The sequence below is a fragment of the Pseudophryne corroboree genome, chromosome 5, assembly GCF_028390025.1.
Source record: "Pseudophryne corroboree isolate aPseCor3 chromosome 5, aPseCor3.hap2, whole genome shotgun sequence".
Classification (NCBI taxonomy): Eukaryota; Metazoa; Chordata; class Amphibia; order Anura; family Myobatrachidae; genus Pseudophryne; species Pseudophryne corroboree.
In genome coordinates this window covers 315,255,274-315,281,841 of record NC_086448.1, presented here as the reverse complement: position 1 = coordinate 315,281,841, position 26,568 = coordinate 315,255,274, and the positions used below count along the sequence as shown (strand labels likewise).

The 26,568-nt window shown below is 48.4% G+C and overlaps 1 protein-coding gene across 3 annotated transcripts in view; it reads left to right on the top strand.

Moving 5' to 3' along the window:
• Positions 1–26,568, top strand: part of SUGCT (succinyl-CoA:glutarate-CoA transferase) — a 1,636,615-nt gene that overhangs the window by 6,060 nt on the left and 1,603,987 nt on the right. For all 3 annotated transcript variants that reach the window (XM_063924883.1, XM_063924885.1, XM_063924884.1), the window contains exon 2: positions 26,358–26,415. In XM_063924883.1, coding sequence (XP_063780953.1) covers positions 26,358–26,415 — 58 coding nt within the window. The remainder of the gene's footprint in view (positions 1–26,357; positions 26,416–26,568) is intronic.

Sequence of the window (26,568 nt, the reverse complement as noted above, 5' to 3'; positions counted from 1 at the left end):
TTAGGGAATTACGTGAGAATGTCAACACGCTGCAAGGTCGGTTGACTACATGAGACGGCCGACAAACAATTAGTAACGGTCCAGGCGTCTCAGAAACACCGTCAGGGTTTTTTTATAAAAAACGCCCATTTACCTCAGTCGGTCGACACAGACACAGACACGGACACTGAATCCAGTGTCGACGGTGAATAAACAAACGTATTCCTCATTAGGGCCACACGTTAAGGGCAATGAAGGAGCTGTTACATATTTCTGATACTACAAGTACCACAAAAAAGGGTATTATGTGGAAGTGAAAAAACTACCTGTAGTTTTTCCTGAATCAGATAAAATAAAATGAAGTGTGTGATGATGCGTGGGTTTACCCCGATAGCAAATATTGGCGTTATACCTTTTCCCGCCAGAAGTTAGGGCGCGTTGGGAAACACCCATTAGGGTGGATAAGGCGCTCACACGCTTATCAAGTGGCGTTACCGTCTCCAAATACGGCCGCCCTCAAGGAGCCAGCTGATAGGCAGCTGGAAAAATATCCTAAAAAGTATATACACACAGACGGTGGTTATACTGCGACCAGCGATCGCCATCAGCCTGGAGATGCAGTGCTGGGTTGGCTTGGTCGAATTCCCTGACTAAAAATATTTTATTGATATAGAGCATTTAATAGGATGCATTCTATATATATGTATGCGAGATGCACAGAGGGATATTTGCACTCTGGCATCAAGATAAGTGCGTTGTCCATATCTCCCAGAAGATGTCATGGACACGACAGTGGTCAGGTGATACAGATCCCATACGGCACATGGAAGTATTGCCGTATAAAGGGAAGGAGTTATTTGGGGTCGGTCCGTCGGACCTGGGGGCCACGGCCACAGCTGGGAAATCCAACCTTTTTACCCCAAGTTACATCTCAGCAGAAAAAGACACTGTCTTTTCAGCCTCAATCCTTCCGTTCCCATGTGGGCAAGCGGGCAAAAGGCCAGTCATATCTGCCCAGACATAGAGGAAAGGGAAGTAGACTGCAGCAGGCAGCCCCTTCCCAGGAAAAGAAGCCCTCCACCAGTGGGGGGGTAGTCTCAAGAGTCTCAGCGCGCAGTGGGATCACTCGCAAGTTGACCCCTAGATCATACAAGTATTATCCCAGGGGTACAGATTGGAGAGTCGAGACATTTTTTCCTCGCAGGTTCCTGAAGCCTGCTTTACCAACGGCTCCCTCCGACAAGGAGGCAGTATTGGGAAAAAATTCACAAGCTGTATTTCCAGCAGGTGATAATCAAAGTACCCCTCCTACAACAAGGAAAAGGGTATTAGTCCTCCACACTATATTGTGGTACTGAAGCCAGACGGCTTGGTGAGACATAGTCTAAATCTGAAATCTTTGAACACTTACATAAAAAGGTTCAAATCAAGATGGAGTCACTCAGAGCAGTGATAGAGAACCGGAAAAAGGGGGACTATATGGTGTCCCTGGACATCAAGGATTACCTCCATGTCCAAATTTGCCCTTCTCAACAAGGGTACCTCTGGTTCGTGATACAGAACTGTCAATATCAGTTTCAGACGCTGCCGTTGAATTATCCACGGCACCCCGGGCCTTTACCAAGGTAATGGCCGAAAAGATGATTCTTAAAAGAAGAAAGGCATCTAAATTATCCCTTACTTGGACGATATCCTGAAAGGGACAAGTTTCCAGAGAACAGTTGGAGGTCGGAAAAGAACTATCTAAAGTAGTTCTACGACAGCACGAGTGGATTCTAAATATTCCAAAAATCGCAGCTGTTTTCCGATGATACGTCTGCTGTTCCTAGGAATGATTCTGGGCATAGTCCAGAAAGAGGTATTTCTCCTGGAGGGGAAAGCCAGGGAGTTATCCGACCTAGTCAGAAACCTCCTAAATCCAGGCCAAGTATCAGTGCATCAATGCACAGGAGTCCTGGGAAAAATGGTGGCTTCTTACGAAGCGATTCCATTCGGCAGATCTCACGCAAAAACTTTTCAGGGGGATTTGCTGGACGAATGGTCCGGATCGCATCTTCAGATGCATCAGCGGATAACCCTGTCTCCAAGGACAAGGGTGTTTCTTCTGTGGGGGCTGCAGAGTGCTCATCTTCTAGAGGGCAGCACATTCAGCATTCAGGACTGTGTTCTGGTGACCACGGATGCCAGCCTGAGAGGCTGGGGAACAGTCACACAAGGAAGAAATTTCCAAGGAAGTGTGGTCAAGTCTGGAGATTTCTCTCCACATGAATATACTGGAGCTAAGGGCAATTTACGATGCTCTGAGCCTAGGAAGACCTCTGCTTCAAAGTAAACCGGTGCTGATCCAGTAGGACATCATCATGGCAGTCGCCCACGTAAACAGACGGGGCGGCACAAGAAGCAGGAGGGCAATGACAGCAAGGATTCTTCGCTGGGCGAAAGATCATGTGATAACACTGTCAGCAGTGTTCATTCCGGGAGTGGACAACTAGGAAGATTTCCTCAGCATAAATGAATTCCACCCGGAAAAGTGGGAACTTCATCTGGAAGTTTCCACATGTTTGTACACCGTTGGGAAAGACCAAAGGTGGTTATGATGGCGTCCCACATGAAGCGCCAGGTCTAGAGACCCTCAGGCAATAGCTGGGACGCTCTGGTAACACCGTGGGTGTACCAGTCGGTGTATGTGTTCCCTCCTCTGCCTTTCATACCCAGTGTATGGAGAATGATAGGAAGGAGAGGAGTAAGAACTATACTCGTGGTTTCGGTTTGGGCCAAGAAGAACTTGGTACCCGGAACTTCAAGAGATACTAGAAAGGATCTTGATTCAGCAAGAATCATGTCTGTTCCATGACTTACCGCAGCTGCGTTGACGCCAGGGCGGGTGAACGCCGGATCCTAAGGGAAAAAGGCATTCCGGAAGAGGTCATCCCTACCCTGGTCAGAGCCAGGAAGGAGGTGACCGCACAACATTATCACCGCTTAGGTGAAAATATGTTCCATGGTGTGAGGCCAGGAAGGCTCCACGGAAGAATTTCAACTAGGTTAATTCCTACATTTCCTGCAAGCAGGAGTGTATATGGGTCTCAAATTGGGGTCCATTAAGGTTCAAATTTCGACCGGTCGATTTTCTTCCAGAAAGAAATTGGCTTCAGTTCCTGAAGTCCAGAAGTTGTTAAGGGAGTACTGCATATATAACCCCTTTTTGATGTCTCCAGTGGCACTGGGCGATCTCAACGTAGTTTGGGATTCCTAAAATCACATTGTTTTAAACAACTCAAATCTGTGGATTTGATATATCTCACATGGAAAGTGACCATGCTGTTGGTCCTGGCCTCGGCCAGGCGAGTGTCAGAATTGGCGGCTTTATCTCACAAAGCCATATCTGATTGTCCATTCGGACAGAGCAAAGCTGTGGACTCGTCCCCAGTTTCTCCCTAAGGTGGTGTCAGCGTTTCACCTGAACCAGCTTATTGTGGTGCCTGCGGCTACTAGGGACTTGGAGGACTCCAAGTTGCTGGATGTTGTCAGGGCCCTGAAAATATAGTTTCCAGGTCGGCTGGAGTCAGGAAATCTGACTTGCTGTTTATCCTGTATGCACCCAACAAGCTGGGTGCTCCTGCTTCTAAGCAGACTATTGCTCGTTGGATTTGTAGTACAATTCAGCTTGCACATTCTGTGGCAGGCTTGCCACAGCAAAAAATATGTAAATGCCCATTCCACAAGGAAGGTGGGCTCATCTTGGGCGGCTGCCCGAGGGGTCTCGGCATTACAACTCTGCCGAGCAGCTACGTGGTCGGGGGAGAACACGTTTGTAAAATTTTACAAATTTGATACCCTGGCAAAAGAGGACCTGGAGTTCTCTCATTCGGTGCTGCAGAGTCATCCGCACTCTCCCGCCCGTTTGGGAGCTTTGGTATAATCCCATGGTCCTTTCAGGAACCCCAGCATCCACTAGGACGATAGAGAAAATAAGAATTTACTTACCGATAATTCTATTTCTCGGAGTCCGTAGTGGATGCTGGGCGCCCATCCCAAGTGCGGATTATTCTGCAATACTTGTACATAGTTATTGTTACAAAAATCGGGTTATTGTTGTAGGAAGCCGTCTTTCAGAGGCTCCTTTTGTTATCATTCTGTTAACTGGGTTTAGATCACAAGTTGTACGGTGTGATTGGTGTGGCTGGTATGAGTCTTACCCGGGATTCAAAATCCTCCCTTATTGTGTACGCTCGTCCGGGCACAGTACCTAACTGGAGTCTGGAGGAGGGTCATAGGGGGAGGAGCCAGTGCACACCACCTGATCTGGAAAAGCTTTACTTTTTGTGCCCTGTCTCCTGCGGAGCCGCTATTCCCCATGGTCCTTTCAGGAACCCCAGCATCCACTACGGACTCCGAGAAATAGAATTATCGGTAAGTAAATTCTTATTTTTCAGTCAGGGAATCCAACCAGACGACCCCAGCACTGCACATCCAGGCTGAGGCGATGGCTGGTCGCAGTATAACACCTGTATGTGTGTATATACTTTTTAGGGTAGTTTCCAGTCTCCTATCAGCTGGATCCCTGAGGGCGGCCGTATCAGGAGACGGTAACGCCACTTGTTTTGATAAGCGTGTGAGCGCCTTATCCACCCTAGGGGGTGTTTCCCAGCGCGCCCTAACCTCTGGCGGGAAAGGGTATAATGCTAATAACTTTTTTGAAATTAGCACTTTTCTATCTGGGTTAACCCACGCTTCATCACATACATCATTTAATTCCTCTGATTCAGGAAAAACTACAGGTAGTTTTTTCACCCCCCACATAATACCCCTTTTTGTGGTACTTGCAGTATCAGAGATATGCAAAGCCTCCTTCATTGCCGTGATCATATAACGTGTGGCCCTACTTGAAAATACATTTGTTTCATCACCGTCGACACTAGATTCAGTGTCTGTGTCTGGGTCTTTGTCGACCGACTGATGTAAAGGGAGCTTTACAGCCCCTGACGGTGTCTGAGACGCCTGGGCAGGTACTAACTGGTTTGCCGGCCGTCTCATGTCGTCAACTGATTTTTGTAATGTGCTGACATTATCACGTAATTCCATAAACAAAGCCATCCATTCCGGTGTCGACTCCCTGGGGGGTGACATCACCATTATCGGCAATTGCTCTGCCTCCACACCAACATCGTCCTCATACATGTCGACACACACGTACCGACACACAGCAGACACACAGGGAATGCTCTTATCGAAGACAGGACCCCACTAGCCCTTTGGGGAGACAGAGGGAGAGTTTGCCAGCACACACCCAAGCGCTATAATATATATGGGAACAACCTTATATAAGTGTTGTTCCTTATAGCAGCTTAAATATATCAAAATATCGCCAAAAAATGCCCCCCCTCTCTGTTTTACCCTGTTTCTGTAGTGCAGTGCAGGGGAGAGTCCTGGGAGCCTTCCTCACAGCGGAGCTGAGCAGGAAAATGGCGCTGTGTGCTGAGGAGAATAAGCCCCGCCCCCTATTTCGGCGGGCTTTTCTCCCGGAGTTTTAGATATCTGGCATGGGTTAAATACATACATATAGCCTCAATGGCTATATGTGATGTATTCTTTTGCCATAAAGGTATTAAATATTGCTGCCCAGGGCGCCCCCAGCAGCGCCCTGCACCCTCCGTGACCGCTTGGTGTGAAGTGTGTGACAACAATGGCGCACAGCTGCAGTGCTGTGCGCTACCTTCATGAAGACTGAAGAGCCTTCTGCCGCCTGTTTCCGGACCTTCAATCTTCAGCATCTGTAAGGGGGGTCGGCGGCGCGGCTCCGGGACGAACCCCAGGGTGAGACCTGTGTTCCGACTCCCTCTGGAGCTAATGGTGTCCAGTAGCCTAAGAATCCAATCCATCCTGCACGCAAGTGAGTTGAAATTCTCTCCCCTAAGTCCCTCGATGCAGTGAGCCTGTTGCCAGCAGGACTCACTGAAAATAAAAAACCTAAAAACTTTTTCTAAGCAGCTCTTTAGGAGAGCCACCTAGATTGCACCCTGCTCGGACGGGCACAAAAACCTAACTGAGGCTTGGAGGAGGGTCATAGGGGGAGGAGCCAGTACACACCACCTAATCCTAAAGCTTTATTTTTGTGCCCTGTCTCCTGCGGAGCCGCTATTCCCCATGGTCCTGACGGAGTCCCCAGCATCCACTTAGGACGTTAGAGAAAAAAAAATACTGATTCATGCTCCTTACATTATTTGTCATTTTTCGTCCTTATAGTAATGCCCCTTACACATTATGTCACACACCGTAATGCCAATTACACATTATGCCACACACTGTAATGCCCATTTCTCTGACGTCCTAGTGGATGCTGGGTACTCCGTAAGGACCATGGGAATAGACGGGCTCCGCAGGAGACTGGGCACTCTTTAAAGAAAGATTAGGTACTATATCTGGTGTGCACTGGCTCCTCCCTCTATGCCCTCAGTTAGAATCTGTGCCCGGCCAGAGCTGGATGCACCTAGTGGGCTCTCCTGAGCTTACTAGAAAAGAAAGTATTTGTTAGGTTTTTTATTTTCAGTGAGATCTGCTGGCAACAGACTCACTGCTACGTGGGACTTAGGGGAGAGAAGCAAACCTACCTGCTTGCAGCTAGCTTGTGCTTCTAAGGTTACTGGACACCATTAGCTCCAGAGGGATCGAACACCGGGCCCGACCTCGATCGTCCGTTCCCGGAGCCGCGCCGCCGTCCCCCTTGCAGAGCCAGAAGACGGAAGATTCCAGAGAAAATCGGCGGCTGAAGACTCCGGTCTTCAATAAGGTAGCGCACAGCACTGCAGCTGTGCGCCATTGCTCCCACAGCACACCACACGCTTCGGTCACTGGTGGGTGCAGGGCGCTGGGGGGGGGGCCCTGGGCTGCAATTTGTATACCTTACATGGCAAAATGCAGATAATACAGTTCTAAACTGTATATGTGCCTAATCCCCCGCCATAAATATTATTAAAAAAGCGGGAGAAGCCCGCCGCTGAAGGGGCGGGGCTATCTTCCTCAGCACAGCCAGCGCCATTTTCTCTTCACAGCTCCGCTGGAAGGACGCTCCCCAGGCTCTCCCTTGCAGTATACACTACAGAAAGGGTAAAAAAGAGAGGGGGGGCACATGAATTTAGGCGCAATTGTGATAATAAGCTGCTATTGGGGGGAAAATTCACTTTGTATTAGTGTAAATCCCTCTGTTATATAGCGCTCTGGTGTGTGCTGGCATACTCTCTCTCTGTCTCCCCAAAGGACTTTGTGGGGTCCTGTCCTCAGTCAGAGCATTCCCTGTGTGTGTGTGCGGTGTGTCGGTACGGCTGTGTCGACATGTTTGATGAGGATGTTTACGTGGAGGCGGAGCAGGAGCCGATAAGTGTGATGTCGCCCCCTGCGGGGCCGACACCAGAGTGGATGGATATGTGGAAGGTATTAACCGACAGTGTCAACTCCTTGCATAAAAGGTTCGATGACGTAACAGCTTTGGGACAGCCGGCATCTCAGCCCGCACCTGCCCAAGCGTCTCAGAGGCCATCAGGGGCTCAAAAACGCCCGCTACCTCAGATGGCAGACACAGATGTCGACACGGAGTCTGACTCCAGTGTCGACGAGGTTGAGACAAATGTACAATCCACAAGGGCCATCCGATGCATGATTACGGCAATGAAAAATGTGTTGCACATTTCTGACATTAACCCGGTTACCACAAAAAAGGGTATTATGTTTGGGGAGAAAAAGCAGCCAGTGACTTTTCCCCCCATCTGATGAGTTAAATGAATTGTGTGAAGAAGCTTGGGGTTCCCCAGATAAGAAACTAGTGATTTCTAAGCGGTTACTAATGGCGTACCCTTTCCCGCCAACGGATAGGTTACGCTGGGAGACATCCCCTAGGGTGGACAAGGCGCTCACACGCTTATCAAAAAAGGTGGCACTGCCGTCTCAGGATACGGCCGCCTTAAAGGAGCCTGCAGATAGAAAGCAGGAGGCTATCCTGAAGTCTGTGTATACACACTCAGGTACTATACTGAGACCTGCTATTGCTTCAGCATGGATGTGTAGTGCTGCAGCAGCATGGTCTGATTCCCTGTCAGATAACATTGATTCCCTTGACAGGGATACTATTTTGCTAACCATAGAGCATATTAAAGACGTAGTCTTATATATGAGGGATGCACAGAGGGACATTTGCCGGCTGGCATCTAGAATTAATGCAATGTCCATTTCTGCCAGAAGAGTATTATGGACTCAGCAGTGGACAGGTGATGCTGATTCTAAAAGGCACATGGAAGTTTTGCCTTATAAGGGTGAGGAATTGTTTGGGGACGGTCTCTCGGACCTCGTGTCCACAGCAACAGCTGGGAAGTCGACTTTTTTACCTCAGGTTCCCTCACAGCCGAAGAAAGCACCGTATTATCAAGTACAGTCCTTTCGGCCCCAGAAAGGCAAGCGGGTCAGAGACGCGTCCTTTCTGTCCAGAGGCAGGGGTAGAGGGAAAAAGCTGCACCAGACAGCCAGTTCACAGGAACAAAAATCCTCCCCTGCTTCCACTAAGTCCACCGCATGACGCTGGGGCTCCACAGGTGGAGCCAGGTGCGGTGGGGGCCCGTCTCCGGAACTTCAGCGACCAGTGGGTTCGCTCACAGGTGGATCTCTGGGTTCTACAAGTGATATCTCAGGGATACAAGCTGGAGTTCGAGACGTCTCCCCCTCGCCGTTACCTCAAATCAGCCTTGCCAGCTACTCCCAAGGAAAGGGAGGTAGTACTGGCGGCAATTCACAAGCTGTACCTCCTTCAACAGGGACGGGGTTACTATTCCACAATGTTTGTGGTACCGAAACCAGACGGTTCGGTGAGACCCATTCTAAATCTGAAATCCTTGAACACTTATATAAGGAAGTTCAAGTTCAAAATGGAATCGCTCAGGGCGGTTATTGCAAGCCTGGAAGAGGCGGATTTTATGGTATCACTGGACATCAAGGATGCTTACCTACATGTCCCCATTTACCCACCTCACCAGAAGTACCTCCGATTTGTGGTACAGGACTGCCATTACCAATTCCAGACGTTGCAGTTTGGTCTGTCCACGGCACCGAGGGTATTTACCAAGGTAATGGCCGAAATGATGATACTCCTTCGAAAGAAGGGAGTTTTAATTATCCCGTACTTGGACGATCTCCTTATAAAGGCGAGGTCCATGGAGCAGTTGTTGGTCGGAGTAGCACTATCTCAGGAAGTGCTACAACAGCACGGCTGGATTCTGAGTATCCCAAAGTCGCAGCTGGTTCCTACGACGCGTCTGCTGTTCTTGGGTATGATTCTGGACACAGAACAGAAGAAGGTGTTTCTCCCGGAAGGAGAAGGCCAAGGAGTTGTCATCTCTGGTCAGAGACCTCCTGAAACCAAAACAGGTGTCGGTGCATCACTGCACGCGAGTCCTGGGAAAGATGGTAGCTTCTTACGAAGCAATTCCCTTCGGCAGGTTCCATGCAAGGATCTTTCAGTGGGATCTGTTAGACAAGTGGTCCGGATCGCATCTACAGATGCATCGGTTGATCACCCTGTCCCCGAGGGCCAGGGTGTCTCTGCTGTGGTGGCTGCAGAGTGCTCATCTTCTCGAGGGCCGCAGATTCGGCATTCAGGACTGGGTCCTGGTGACCACGGATGCAAGCCTCCGAGGTTGGGAGGCAGTCACTCAGGGAAGAAACTTCCAAGGACAATGGTCGAGTCAGGAGACTTTCCTGCACATAAATATTCTGGAACTAAGGGCCATTTACAATGCCCTAAGGCAAGCAAAACCCCTGCTTCAAAACCAGCCGGTGCTGATTCAGTCAGACAACATCACGGCGGTCGCCCATGTAAACCGACAGGGCGGCACAAGAAGCAGGATGGCAATGGCAGAAGCCACAAGGACTCTCCGATGGGCGGAGAATCACGTGATAGCACTGTCAGCAGTGTTCATTCCGGGAGTGGACAACTGGGAAGCAGACTTCCTCAGCAGGCACGACCTCCACCCGGGAGAGTGGGGACTTCATCCAGAAGTCTTTCAGCTGATTGTAAATCGTTGGGAAAGGCCACAGGTGGACATGATGGCGTCCCGCCTCAACAAAAAGCTAAAAAGATATTGTGCCAGGTCAAGGGACCCTCAGGCGATAGCTGTGGACGCTCTAGTGACACCGTGGGTGTACCAGTCGGTTTATGTGTTCCCTCCTCTTTCTCTCATACCAAAGGTACTGAGGATAATAAGAAAGAGAGGAGTAAGAACTATACTCATCGTTCCGGATTGGCCAAGAAGAACTTGGTACCCGGAACTACAAGAAATGATCTCAGAGGACCCTTGGCCTCTGCCGTTCCGACAGGACCTGCTACAGCAGGGGCCCTGTCTGTTCCAAGACTTACCGCGGCTGCGTTTGACGGCATGGCGGTTGAACGCCGGATCCTGATGGAAAAGGGCATTCTGGTTGAAGTCATTCCTACGCTGATAAAAGCTAGGAAGGATGTGACAGAAAAACATTATCACCGCATATGGCGAAAATATGTTGCTTGGTGTGAGGCTATGAAGGCCCCAACAGAGGAATTTCAGCTGGGTCGATTTCTGCACTTCCTACAGTCAGGAGTGACTATGGGCCTAAAATTGGGATCCTTAAAAGTCCAGATTTCGGCCCTGTCTATTTTCTTTCAAAAAGAACTGGCTTCACTGCCTGAAGTTCAGACGTTTGTTAAGGGAGTGCTGCATATCAGCCCCCTTTTGTGCCTCCAGTGGCACCTTGGGATCTCAACGTAGTGTTGGATTTCCTAAAATCACATTGGTTTGAGCCACTTCAGACCGTGGAGTTGAAGTATCTCACGTGGAAAGTGGTCATGCTTTTGGCCTTGGCTTCGGCTAGGCGTGTGTCAGAATTGGCGGCTTTGTCATGTAAAAGCCCTTATCTGATCTTCCATATGGACAGGGCAGAATTGAGGACTCGTCCCCAATTTCTCCCTAAGGTGGTATCAGCGTTTCATTTGAACCAACCTATTGTGGTGCCTGCGGCTACTCGGGTCTTGGAGGCTTCCAAGTTGCTGGACGTAGTCCGGGCCCTGAAAATCTATGTTTCCAGGACGGCTAGAGTCAGAAAAACTGACTCGCTGTTTATCCTGCATGCACCCAACAAGCTGGGTGCTCCTGCTTCTAAGCAGACTATTGCTCGCTGGATCTGTAGCACGATTCAACTTGCACATTCTGCGGCTGGACTGCCGCATCCTAAATCAGTGAAAGCCCATTCCACGAGGAAGGTGGGCTCTTCTTGGCGGCTGCCCGAGGGGTCTCGGCTTTACAACTTTGCCGAGCTGCTACCTGGTCGGGATCAAACACGTTTGCAAAATTCTACAAGTTTGATACCCTGGCTGAGGAGGACCTTGAGTTTGCTCATTGGTGCTGCAGAGTCATCCACACTCTCCCGCCCTTTTGGGAGCTTTGGTATAATCCCCATGGTCCTTACGGAGTACCCAGCATCCACTAGAACGTCAGAGAAAATAAGAATTTACTCACCGGTAATTCTATTTCTCGTAGTCCGTAGTGGATGCTGGGAGCCCGTCCCAAGTGCGGACTTCTGCAATACTTGTATATAGTTATTGCTTAACTATAGGGTTATTGTTCTGAGCCATCTGTTGAATAAGGCTCAGCTGTTGTTCTTGCTGTTAACTGGGTATAGTTATCACAAGTTGTACGGTGTGATTGGTGTGGCTGGTATGAGTCTTACCCTGGATTCCAAATCCTTTCCTAGTAATGTCAGCTCTTCCGGGCACAGTTTCCCTAACTGAGGTCTGGAGGAGGGGCATAGAGGGAGGAGCCAGTGCACACCAGATATAGTACCTAATCTTTCTTTAAAGAGTGCCCAGTCTCCTGCGGAGCCCGTCTATTCCCATGGTCCTTACGGAGTACCCAGCATCCACTACGGACTACGAGAAATAGAATTACCGGTGAGTAAATTCTTATTTATACAGTGACACACCATAATGTCCATTACACAATTTGCCACACACCGTATAACCCATTACACAATATGCCACACATCTTCATGTCCATTACACATTATGCCACACCCAGTAATGCTTATTACACATTATGCCACACACCGTAATGCCCATTATACAATGGCACTCCATAATGCCCATTATACAGTATGCCACACACTGTATCACCCATTACACAATATGCCGCACACCGAAATGCCCATTATGACACACACTGTAATGCCCATTACACAATATGCCACACACAGTTATGCCCCCCACACACTAATGCCCCACCAGTTATGCCCCCCACACACTAATGCCCCACCAGTAAGTCTTCTATTTACTAAATGACCTGCTTGCCAGGGATCTCATGCTCGTTGCCAAGGGTTCCATGCTCGTTGCCAGGGGTTTCATGCTCTGGGTTCCATTCTCGTTGCCAGGGGTTTCTCTGATCGGTGCCAGCTCATGCTTGTTGCCAAAGGGTTTCCTGCTCATTGCCAAGTGGTTTCCCTCCTCGCTGCCAGAGGTCTTATGTTCATTGCCAAGGGATTCCTACTTACTGCCAAGGGGTTTCCCTGCTTGCTACTAGTGTCACATGCTCGTTGCCAAGGGGATTTCTGCACATTGCCAAGGGGTTTCCCTGCTCTTAGCCAGGGGTCTCATGCTTGTTGCCAAGAGATTTCTTGCTCAACAGAGAGCACCAAGGGTTGCGAGGGAGCCCACTGTGTAAAAAAAAATGGCCAAACAAAATGGCCGCTGCGGAGCAGGAGACAGACGCTTGAGGTCCTACAGGTGATCCCAAGCGACTGTGGGGGCTATTTTTATGCAACCCCACACCTGCCTACCTACATTAAAAAAAAACTTTGTTAGCATCGGCATCCAGGACGTTCAGGAACTCTGTTCCTGGTGACATAATTTTTCACGCAAAAAACAGTAAAGCATCAGTCATTTAAAAGGCAAAAACAACCTGGTTTTCTATTTCGTGCTGAATGCAGCAGATATAAAAATGTATTGCTTTTTATGTTAATTCGGAGAAAACAAGAATATATAAAAAAATATGTAATACAATATTTTGTCCTTTCTGCAGATGCATAATATTCTATGGACTATGGACACATCCATGTTTTGGTTTGGTGATTTATTTATTTTTATTAATTGAAGCTCAAACAGAAAGTAAAAAATACAAAGTCCAACTTTATATAGCATTCATTAAAGCAATATACAAAAAAGGGAAAAGAAATGCATATGTGTAGGTAATGACCACAAGGCAGAGAACAGACAAATGGGAGATTCCTGATGCAATACCTCCCTTTCATACCATGTCATTATTTATTTTTAATAATCAAAGCACACATTGTATTTTGGCATACAAAGGACAAACATTACTAGCATATACAGTATATCTGTGGTTCTCAAACTCTCTTAAGTCATGACACTAATTCAGTAAGGATTGCAAATTCTGCACAGGAGGCCTGCCACCATGTTCTCCATCACGGCGGATGCGTGTGACGTCACGCAGCTGCCGCGATCACTCCCCCGACACCCCTTCCCCGTTCTAGCTGCATTACCCCCCGTTCGCACTGCATCTCCCCCGCAACGTTCCGTCTCCGCCCTGGAAACAGAGCGTTGACGTCCCCCACCCTGCGACCGCCGCTGCCTGATTGACAGGCAGAGGCAATCGCATTTTCTGCGCTCCCCCAGAAAATGCAGGCGCATGCACAGGGCGGGCGCATGCACAGGGCGGGCACTGCGAATGCGCCTGTTGGGTGTTCGGAATCCAGTTGGATTGCGATTTGCGATGCAACCTGAATTAGCCCCAGTATCAGCATTATTTACAAGGCACCCCTAGGCCAAATATTTCTTACTGAGAAATTCAGCAAAAATGATAAAATTAAGTAAATTGTGCTTACCTGTCATCCTTGGGATCAGTTATGCCGTGGTGTCCCCCATCTCCTGAGTGCACGTCTTTTGGAAGCTGTGGTAAATCTGGCAGCAAGGGTGGGATGGAGTTTGTGTGTGGGGGGTGTTTTGACGAGGGGACACACAGCAGGTGGAGCAGTAGAAAGAGGAGGCTGGGCTGGTCAGAGCAGGGGGGGAGGTCCCTTTACTAGTTTGACATACGTATTTTATGCTACAATATATTTACCTTGAAACATAGGCATAAATATATAGGGCATACTTGTCTACTTGACCCTCTCCATGAGGGAGAAAATGCTCTGTTCCTGGACTTTCCTGGTAATGTGTGATTGCCATCACCTGTGGTGAAACACCTTTCTTATCAATTAACTAGCTCACCACAGGTGATGGCAATCATACCTTACCAGGAAAGTCCAGGAACAGAGTATTTTCTCCCTCATGGAGAGGGTCAGGTAGGCAAGTATGATATAGGGTCAGTTGTAGTTACCCACGGTACTTACAGCACAGCTAAAGCTCTTGGTTTATCGCCTAGTGCTATTCAATTATTGGGTAATTTTCCTGTGCATTAAACCCATGTGCATTGACCCATATAGTCTAGGTTAAGTACCAGGAATCTGAGGCTATCAGGCTGCAGTTAACAGGGATGTTTATTTTTAGCCTAAGCAGGCCTGAAAGAAAATCCCCAATAAAGAACCCTTTTTTATGTGCTGCGACCATGTTAATAGGTCAAAGAGGTTATCTCGACCATATGTTGACCTATTGACTGTCGACCAATACATTTTGTGTATTTTTGTCCATTGGGATGTGTGTGTGTGTGTGTGTGTGTGTATGTGTGTAGTTGTGTAGATTAGCGCTACTACCATCCAATGCAGGTAACTCGCTTATTAATGTCCTGATGAGAGAGTTGTAGATTCTTTCAAATTCAAGTGACAATACAATAATACACAATAGGTGCTGAACATTAAGTGCTGATAAAGGGGCAAATTCAGTATGAATCGCAAGTAGCGATTCGTATGGAATTTTCGCTGAGGGGCAGTGGGGCGCATGCGCAGCAGGCCCTACTGCGCATGCGCCCGCATTTTCTGTGGGGGGCGCAGAAAATACGATCGCCTCTGCCTGTCAATCAAGCAGAGGCGGTCGCGGTGCAGGACGGGGGCGGCAACTCTCTGTTTTCTGGGTGGAAACGGAGCGTTGCGGGGCGTGCCAGCCCAAACGGTGGGCTGGTACGTGCAAACGGGGGCGTGTTGGGGGTGCGGCCGCAGCAGCTGCGTGACGTCACACGCAGCTGCTGCGACAACAAAAATGGCGCTGGGACTCCTGCGGCCACAGCTAAGCTGGAAAAGTGAGTGTCTTTATATATATATATATATATATATATATATATATATATATATATATATATAAAATAGGATTTTAGTACCTACCGGTAAATCTTTTTCTCCTAGTCCGTAGAGGATGCTGGGGACTCCAAAAGGACCATGGAGTATAGACGGGATCCGCAGGAGCTTGGGCACAATGAAAAGACTTTGACTAGGTGTGAACTGGCTCCTCCCTCTGTGCCCCTCCTCCAGACCTCCGTTATAGGAACTGTGCCCAGGAGAGACGGACATTTCGAGGAAAGGATTTTTGTTTAAACTAAGGGCGAGAAACCTACCAGCCCACACCACAAACATACCGTACAACCGGAGTATCAGGAAACCAGATAACAGTATGAATTAACAACAGCAGCAAGCTGAATACAACTAAAACACAACCCGCGTGTAAACAAATTTAACCAGTAATAATACACTGCAAGTAACAGTCCGCACTGGAATGGGCGCCCGGCATCCTCTACGGACTAGGAGAAAAGGATTTACCGGTAGGTACTAAAATCCTATTTTCTTTTATGTCCTAGAGGATGCTGGGGACTCCAAAAGGACCATGGGGTCTATACCAAAGCTCCAGAACGGGCGGGAGAGTGCGGACGACTCTGCAGCACCGATTGAGCAAACATGAGGTCCTCTTCAGCCAGGGTATCAAACTTGTAAAACTTAGCAAAGGTGTTTGAACCTGACCACGTAGCTGCTCGGCAAAGCTGACTCCAAGACGAGCCCACTTTTCTGGTAGAATGGGCCTTTGCTGACTTCGGCAACGGTAGGCCAGCCGAAGAATGAGCTTGCTGAATTGTACTACAAATCCAGCGTGCAATAGTTTGCTTAGAAGCAGGATTTCCAATCTTGTTGGAAGCATACAGGACAAACAAAGCCTCAGTTTTCCTGGTAAGAGCCGTTCTGGCGACATAAATTTTCAAAGCTCTTACAACATCAAGAGACTTTTGAACCGCCACAGCATCTGTAGCCACAGGACCCACAATAGGTTGATTACTGTGAAACGAAGAAACCACCTTTGGCAGAAATTGTTGACGAGTCCTCAATTCTGCTCTATCTGAATGGAAGATCAAATATGGACTCTTGTGAGATAAGGCCGCCAACTCTGACACTCGCCTGGCAGATGCCAGAGCCAACAGCATGACCACCTTCCAAGTGAGAAACTTTAACTCCACCTTACGCAAAGGTTCAAACTAGGGAGCCATAAGAAACTGCAAGACCACTTCAAGATCCCACGGCACCACAGGTGGCACAAAAGGAGGATGGATATGCAGCACTCCCTTCACAAAAGTCTGCACCTCTGGAAGGACGGCCAATTCCTTTTGAAAGAAAATAGATAAAGCCGAAATCTGTACTTTGATGGAGCCCAATTTCAGGCCTGCATCGACGCCTGCCTTCAAAAAATGGAGAAAACGACCCAAGTGAAACTCCTCCACAGGAGCAGTTTTGGTCTCACACCACAAAACATACTTTCTCCAAATACGGTAATAATGTTTCGCCGTAACCTCCTTCCTAGCATTAAGGAGAGTGGGGATTCGAGCTAAGATTTGGCGCTCAACTTCCACGCCGTCAAACGCAGCCGCGGTAAGTCCGGAAACACGTATGGCCCCTGCAGTAACAGGTCCTCTCGTAGAGGAAGCGGCCAAGGATCTTCCACTAGTAATTCCTGAAGATCCGGATACCAGGCCCTGCGTGGCCAGTCTGGAACGACGAGAATCGCCTGAACCCTTGCTCGTCGTATGATCCCCAGCACCTTTGGAATGAGAGGAAGCTGAGGGAACACATACACCGACTGAAACACCCACGGAGTCACCAGGGCGTCCACTGCACTGGCTTGGGGGTCCCTTGACCTGGAACAATACCTCGGAAGCTTCTTGTTGAGGCGAGACGCCATCATGTCTATCAGAGGAATTCCCCAACGCTGAGGAAGTCTGCTTCCCAGTTGTCCACGCCCGGGAGGAAGACTGCTGACAGAGCGCTCACGTGCTGTTCCGCCCAGCGAAGGATTCTTGTGGCCTCCACCATAGCCGCCCTGCTCCTTGTTCCGCCTTGACGGTATACATGCGCCACTGCTGTTATGTTGTCCGACTGGATCAGGACAGGACGACCCTGAAGAAGACTCTTTGCTTGTAGCAGTCTGTTGTAAATGGCTCTTAACTCGAGAACATTTATGTGGAGACAAGATTCCTGGTTTGACCATTTCCCCTGGAAATTTCTTCCTTGGGTGACTGTGCCCCAGCCTCGGAGACTTGCATGTGTTGTCAGTAGGACCCAGTCCTGGATTCCGAATCAGCGCCCTTCTAGAAGGTGAGAGCTTTGTAGCCACCACATGAGAGAAATCATGGCCCTGGAAGATAGACTTATTTTCCGGTGCATGTGCAGGTGAGACCCTGACCATTTGCTCAGCAGATCCCACTGAAACACTCGGGCATGAAACCTGACCATTGTCTGTAATTCCAGAGCTTTGTCTTCCGGAAGAAACACTCTCTGTAACTCCGTGTCTAGAATCATGCCCAGAAAGGGCAGCCGAGTGGCCGTAATCAACTGAGACTTTGGCAAATTTAGAACCCAACCGTGTTGTCGCAGAACCGACAGAGACAGATCCACATTTCTTAACAATTGTTCCTTGGACCTCGCCTTTATCAGGAGATCGTCCAAGTACGGGATAATTGTAACCCCTTGCTTGCGAAGGAGAACCATCATTTCCGCCATGACTTTGGTGAAAATCCTCGGGGCTGTGGAAAGTCCAAACGGCAACGTCTGAAATTGGTAATGACAATCCTGTACCGCAAATCTGAGGAAGGCCTGATGCGGAGGATATATCGGGACGTGTAAGTAGGCATCCTTTATGTCGACTGACGCCATAAAATCCCCCCCTTCTAGGCTGGAGATCACAGCTCGAAGAGATTCCATCTTGAACTTGAAAACTTTCAAGTATGGATTGAGGGATTTTAGGTTCAGAATCGGTCTGACCGAATCGTCCGGCTTCGGTACAACAAAGAGGCTCGAGTAGAACCCCTCCCCCCGTTGGGACGGGGGAACGGGAACAATGACCCTCTGTTGACACAACTTTTTTATCGCTGCATTCACCACCTCCCTGTCCGGAAGAGACACTGGCAAGGCCGAAATGAAAAAGCGGTGAGGGGGCATCTCCTAAAACTCCAGCCTGTATTCCTGAGACACTATGTCTAGGACCCAAGGATCCAGGCCTGATTGAACCCAGACCTGATCCGCAGATGGCCCCCCATCGGCCCGGACTCCCTCAGGGGAGCCCCAGCGTCATGCGGTGGACTTGGTAGAGGCGGGGGAGGACTTTTGGTCTGCAGGCGACTTTCTTCCCCTTCCTCTACCCTTTGAAGTGAGAAAGGACGAGCCTTTTCCTCGCTTGTATTTATTGGGCTGAAAGGACTGCATCTGCTGATGGGGTGCCTTTTTCTGTTGTGTGGGAAGAAAAGATGACTTACCCGCAGTCGCGGTAGACACCAGGTCAGCCAGGCCGTCGCCAAACAAGACACTACCTTTGAAGGGAAGAGCTTCCATATTTTTCTTGGAGTCTGCATCAGCATTCCATTGATGGATCCACAGCGCCCTCCTGGCCGAGATCGCCATGGCATTGGCTCTTGATCCCAAGAGACCAACATCCCTCGCCGCATCCTTCAGGTAATCTGCAGCGTCCTTGATATAACCAAGAGTCAAAAGAATATTATCTTTATCAAGGGTATCCATATCAGGAGCTAAATTATCAGCCCATTTAGCAATACCACTACTCACCCATACCGACGCCACAGCAGGTCTGAGTAATGCACCCGTATTACGAAAATGGCCTTCAAAGACGTCTCCTGCTTGTGATCCGCCGGATCCTTGAGAGCTGCCGTGTCAGGAGACGGAAGCACCACCTTCTTAGACAAACGGGATAGAGCCTTGTCGACATTCGGAGACGACTCCCATTTTTCCCTGTCATCAGAGGGGAAAGGATACGCCATGAAAACCCTCTTGGGAATCTGCCACCTCTTATCTGGTGACTCCCAAGCCTTTTCACAAAGAGCATTCCTTTCATGAGAGGGGAGAAATTTCACCTCAGGCCTTTTCCCTTTAAATAAACAAATCCTTGTTTCCAGCACCACAGGTTCGTCAGAGATACGTAAAACATCTTTAATAGCCACAATCATGTACTGAATACTCTTAACTAGCCTTGGGTGTAAAGTAGCCTCATTGAAATCGACATCGGAATCAGAATCCTTGTCGGTATCCGTATCTACTATCTGGGTAAACTAACGCTTTTGTGACCCTGACGGTGCCTGCACCTGACTCAAAGCATACTCCATGGATTTCCTCCACACTTGTGTCTGAGACTCAGATTTATCCAACCTCTTAGACAATGAGGTCACATTTGCATTAAGTGCACTTAACATAGTAACCAAATCAGGTGTCGGCTGTGTCGACAGAACCATCTCCAGCCCCATTTCTGCGCCCCCAGCAACCTCCTCCGGGGAAGAACACTCAGCCTCAGACATGCCGACACGTAGTGCCAACACCCCCACACACACACACTGCCTCAGCCAGGGGACAGACCCACAAGGAAGCCCGGAGAGAGAGAACACAGAGGGAGTATGCCAGCTCACACCCCAACGCCCGTATATCACACCAAAGCAATATATGACAATAGCGCTGCTCTTAATTAAACTTAAGCACCAAAATATCTGTGCCCCCTCCCCCCCGCCCCCCCATTTTGCTCCCTTTTACTTGAATGGAGCTTGGAGGTCCCGGGCCAGCGTCTCATTCAGCGGCTGTGGATGAGAGAAAATGGCGCTGGTGAGCTGTGCGGCTAAGCCCCGCCCCTTCCCGGCGCGCTTAAGTCCCGCAAAAATTCAAACTGCTATGCTGGCGGGGGTATGGAAAACGGGGCCGGACACCGAATATGCGTGTCTGCCAGCCCTTTAAGACCCCAGTAACATGCTGCCCAGGGCGCTCCCCCCAGCGCCCTGCACCCGCAAGTGCCGTTGGTGAAATGTGTGGGAGCATGGAGCGCAGCACTACCGCTGCGCTGCTACCTCGTTACTGAAGTCTTCTGCCGTCTGCTGTCTTCGGATCTTCACATACTCACCCGGCTTCTTTCTTCTGGCTTCTGTGAGGGGGGTGACGGCGCGGCCCCGGGAACAAGCAGCTAGGCGAACCAAGTGATCGAACCCTCTGGAGCTAATGGTGTCCAGTAGCCTAAGAAGCAGAGCCCTTAACTAAGTAGAAGTAGGTCTGACTTCTCTCCCCTCAGTCCCACGATGCAGGGAGCCTGTAGCCAGCAGGTCTCACTGAAAATAAAAAAACCTAACAAAAGTCTTTTCTAGAGAAACTCAGTCGAGCTCCCCTAGTGTGTGTCCAGTCACTCCTGGGCACAAAGTCTAACTGAGGTCTGGAGGAGGGGCATAGAGGGAGGAGCCAGTTCACACCCAGTCAAAGTCTTTTCAGTGTGCCCAAGCTCCTGCGGATCCCGTCTATACCCCATGGTCCTTTTGGAGTCCCCAGCATCCTATAGGATGTAAGATATATATATATATATATATATATATATATATATACATACACACACACACACAAATATAAAACCACAGCACTCGCCACCCCAGAATCGGGGCACATGAGTGCACTCACCACTCAGGGTGGGACGCACATAACCTCGGCACTCGCCACCCCAGAAGAGGGGTACATAAATGCACTTACCACTCATAGGGTGGGGTGCATGTAGACTCCATTATCCTTAATCTGTGTCAGCTGTTACTTAGTAATCGATCAGCTAGTGTCAGGTGACTAGTGTACCTTTAAAAGCCATAAGGTATTTGGCAGGTGCACATTAAACCAAGTAGGCATATTTGCAGTTATATTATGTGTGAAACAGTTGCCAGGTCTTAAGACTCTGTGATAGTGTAGGACCTGCATGAAGGTGGGGTACCTTGGCGATCGGTTTGCAGGCTTCTGTGCATTGGCCAATTCACTAACTAAACCCCCATCATTTATTTATTGATGTGTTGAGAATAAGGGAGTTTGCTATGGTGAGTGCTGGGTTTTCTGTTTGTGTGTGTGTGTGTGTGTGTGTGTGTGTATGTGTGTATATATATATATATATATATATATATATATATATATATATATATATATATATATATATATATATATACATATACATATACATACACACACATACATACTTCCCCCTTATGTCTTCCTTATCTGGAAGCCACTGGCAAGTAATTCAAGATGAGCATGCTCAAAATAAAGCAGGCCTGGCCAACCTGTGGCTCTCCAGCTGTTGTAAAACTACACATCCCAGCATTCCCTGCTGTAGTTTTAGTATTCCTTAATAGCAAAAATGTGTCATGGCATGTTAGGATATGCAGTTTTACAACAGCTGGTAAACCACAGTTTAGTCAGGCCTCCACTAAAGCATAGCAAATATGAACATTAGTACTAATGTTTACATTTTCCTGTGTTTTTTTTTTCCTTCCAAAATATTTTTATTGAAGCATTGTAAAATGTACAATCAAAACATCTCTCAGAAAATAAATTGTGTACAAGAAAGTGACATAGGATATCAATACATGCGATATACAGAAAACATGATTCATCTAAATACATGAAAATTTCTCTAACGTCTAACGTCCTAAGTGGATGCTGGGGACTCCGTAAGGACCATGGGGAATAGCGGCTCCGCAGGAGACTGGGCACAAAAGTAAAGCTTTAGAACTACCTGGTGTGCACTGGCTCCTCCCCCTATGACCCTCCTCCAAGCCTCAGTTAGATTTTTGTGCCCGAACGAGAAGGGTGCACACTAGGTGGCTCTCCTGAGCTGCTTAGTGAAAAGTTTAGTTTTAGGTTTTTTATGTTCAGTGAGACCTGCTGGCAACAGGCTCACTGCATCGAGGGACTAAGGGGAGAAGAAGCGAACTCACCTGCGTGCAGAGTGGATTGGGCTTCTTAGGCTACTGGACATTAGCTCCAGAGGGACCGATCACAGGCCCAGCCATGGATAGGTCCCAGAGCCGCGCCGCCGGCCCCCTTACAGAGCCAGAAGACAGAAGAGGTCCGGAAAATCGGCGGCAGAAGACGTCCTGTCTTCAACAAGGTAGCGCACAGCACTGCAGCTGTGCGCCATTGCTCTCAGCACACTTCACACTCCGGTCACTGAGGGTGCAGGGCGCTGGGGGGGGGGGGGGGGGCGCCCTGAGACGCAATAAAAACACCTTGGATGGCAAAAAAAAAATGCATCACATATAGCTCCTGGGCTATATGGATGAATTTAACCCCTGCCAGAATACACAGAAAAACGGGAGATAAGGCCGCCGAGAAGGGGGCGGAGCCTATCTCCTCAGCACACTGGCGCCATTTTCCCTCACAGCTCCCTGGCTCTCCCCTGCAGTCACTACACTACAGAAAGGGTTAAAAAAGAGAGGGGGGCACTAATTACGCGCAGTATTAAAAATACAGCAGCTATAAGGGGAAAAACACTTATATAAGGTTATCCCTGTATATATATAGCGCTTTGGTGTGTGCTGGCAAACTCTCTGTCACAACTGAGGGCCTGAGCTGACGGGAGGCAGCCTCAGTTGTAGGGGCTGAGATGTAACGGAACCTGGGAGGTTGTATCAGACCCCTAGACATGTAAGTAACATGTAGAATAACTGCCCGAAGGCGTGACCACGACAACCAGGATAAAAGTCAATGATGTTTATTATGACAAACTCCGTAACACAGCAGCAGTAAAAGGAAACCTAAAAGTCAACAGAGGATAAATACAATTCCTGGGTACTACAGGGTGGCAAGGGCCACAGGCACTGGTAGTGTGAGACAGTTCTTATAATCTTCTAGTTGGAAAGTCCTTACCAGGCCTGACTGTAGCAATGGAGAGAACCCAGGATCGTACCAGCTGATGTTCCAGGAAAGGCTGGGCTGCTGAAGGTAAAACGGCTGCTGTGGATACTGGCTGGAACCAGACTGTTGTTGGTACGGAGTGGATACTGGCTGGAACCAGTTAAATAATAAACGAACTTGAGAGCGATGAAATAATAATGAAGTTTGGAGTTTGAGAGCGGTGAAATAATAATACCGTGGAGAGTGGTAAACTGCAGAAAAGGACACCGGCCCTTTAAGAGAAGCTATACACTGCTGGAAGCTGGGCTGGAAGCAGGTGATTGTTTGAGAGCGGTGAAATAATAATACCGGTGGAGAGTGGTAAACTGCAGAAAGGACACCGGCCCTTTAAGAGAAGCTATACACTGCTGGAAGCTGGGCTGGAAGCAGGTGATTGTTTGAGAGCGGTGAAATAATAATACCGGTGGAGAGTGGTAAACTGCAGAAAGGACACCGGCCCTTTAAGAGAAGCTGTACACTGCTGGAAGCTGGGCTGGAAGCAGGTGATTGTTGTAGCTGGAAACAGGTGAGTCCAGAATGGATCGGAGAGTCAGGCTACACCGCAGATGGAATGCTGGTGCGGGTCTCTATAGCAGAAGTCTGGAGACTGGAGCTGGAACCTGGAAGACAACCACAAGAGAGAGACAAACTGGAACTAGGTTAGACAACCAAAGCACTGACGCCTTCCTTGCTCAGGCACAGCATACTTATACCTGCAGCAAGGAAGGGGTTGGCTAGGCAATTATGCAAATCAACAATACAGACAGCAGATTGGTGGAAATAATCAGATGACAAAATCCAAGATGGCTGCGCCCATGCAGACACTTGGAGGGAAGTTTGGTTTGTAATCCATGTGAGAATTGAAACAGTAATGGCGACGCCGGCCACAGGAGACAGGAGACGCCAGACTGACAAGCGCACATTTAACCACGCGGGCACAGCGGAGGCCGCGGCTGATGAAATCACCACTCTGACATTCTGCATGTGGAAACTCAGGAACAGCGGGATCCGGTCCTGGAACGCTGAGCCAGCCTTAGGAGGCATCTGAAGGGTAAGTAATGGCGTCCAGATACCCGGATCGTGACACTCTCCCTCTGTCTCCCCAAAGGGCTAGTGGGGTCCTGTCCTCTATCAGAGCATTCCCTGTGTGTGTGCTGTGTGTCGGTACGTTTGTGTCGACATGTATGAGGAGAAAAATGATGTGGAGACGGAGCAGATTGCCTGTAATAGTGATGTCACCCCCTAGGGGGTCGACACCTGAGTGGATGAACTGTTGGAAGGAATTACGTGACAGTGTCAGCTCTGTATAAAAGACAGTGGTTGACATGAGACAGCCGGCTACTCAGCTTGTGCCTGTCCAGACGTCTCATAGGCCGTCAGGGGCTCTAAAGCGCCCATTACCTCAGATGGCAGATATAGACGCCGACACGGATACTGACTCCAGTGTCGACGGTGAAGAGACAAATGTGACATCCAGTAGGGCCACACGTTACATGATTGAGGCAATGAAAAATGTTTTACACATTTCTGATAATACGAGTACCACCAAAAAGGGGTATTATGTTCGGTGAGGAAAAACTACCTGTAGTTTTCCTGAATCTGAGAAATTAAATGAGGTGTGTGATGATGCGTGGGTTTCCCCCGATAACAACTGATAATTTCTAAAATGTTATTGGCATTATATCCTTTCCCGCCAGAGGTTAGGGTGCGTTGGGAAACACCCCCTAGGGTGGATATAGCGCTCACACGCTTGTAAGAACAAGGGCTCTACCCTCTCCTGAGATGGCCGCCCTTAAGGATCCTGCTGATAGAAAGCAGGAGGGTATCCTAAAATGTATTTACACACATACTGGTGTTATACTGCGACCAGCAATCGCCTCAGCCTGGATGTGCAGTGCTGGGTTGGCGTGGTCGGATTCCTTGACTGAAAATATTGATACCCTAGATAGGGACAGTATATTATTGCCTGTAGAGCATTTAAAAGATGCATTTCTATATATGCGTGATGCACAGCGGAATATTTGCCGACTGGCATCAAGTCTAAGTGCGTTGTCCATTTCTGCCAGTAGAGGGTTATGGACACGACAGTGGTCAGGTGATGCGGATTCCAAACGGCATTTGGAAGTATTGCCTTATTAAGGGGAGGAGTTATTTGGGGTCGGTCTTTCAGACCTGGTGGCCACGGCAACAGCTGGGAAATCCACGTTTGTACCCCAGGTCGCCTCTCAACATAAGAAGACGCCGTATTATCAGGCGCAGTCTTTTTGTGGGCAAGCGGGCAAAAGGTTCCTCATTTCTGCCCCGTGACAGAGGGAGAGGAAAAAGGCTGCAGAAATCAGCCAGTTCCCAGGAACAGAAGCCCTCTCCCGCCTCTGCCAAGCCCTCAGTATGACGCTGGGGCTTTACAAGCAGAATCAGGCACGGTGGGGGCCCGTCTCAATGAATTTCAGCGCGCAGTGGGCTCACTCGCAAGTAGACCCCTGGATCCTTCAGGTGATATCTCAGGGGTACAAATTGGAATTCGAGACGTCTCCCCCTCGCCGTTTCCTAAAGTCGGCTTTACCGATGTCTCCTTCTGACAGGGAGGCAGTTTTGGAAGCCATTCACAAGCTGTATTCCCAGCAGGTGATAATCAAGGTACCCCTCCTGCAACAGGGAACGGGGTATTATTCCACACTGTTGTGGTACCGAAGCCGGACGGCTCGGTGAGACCGATTCTAAATCTAAAATCTTGAACACTTACATACGGGGGTTCAAATTCAAGATTGAGTCACTCAGAGCAGTGATTGCGAACCTGGAAGAAGGGGACTACATGATGTCTCGGGACATCAAGGATGCTTACCTTCATGTCCCAATTTACCCTTCTCACCAAGGGTACCTCAGGTTTATGGTACAGAACTGTCACTATCAGTTTATCATCTAAATACATGAAAATATTGAGTCGTATAAAGAATTATTAAAGTTGCGTACGTAAGAAAATTGTAAGACCAGTTACATGGGTATAGTGCAAGGATACCAGAATGTGTAAAAAAAAAAAATAGGTATATAGAATGGGCATACAAAAATCGTAGTTAAAAAGAGCATAAAAAAATAATGGGGAAAAAAAATAAACTAAATACATAACAATAATAATAATAATAATAATAATAATAATAATAATTTTAAAAAAAGTAAGTCTATTTTTTCTGTCTTTATAGGGACTGATGCTGACAATGTAAGACCACTGGAAGGAGTAAGAATATTGGACTTAACAAGGTGTGTGTGAATAAAATAAACTTGTTTTTAATATTAATATGTGCTACATTATCCTAGCTATTTTTTATTTTTGAGTGACTTTCAATAAGCAAATTCATGAAGGAGCCCTTCCTGTATTCCCCTATTCTATTGCACCCTACAGTGGTTTCTATG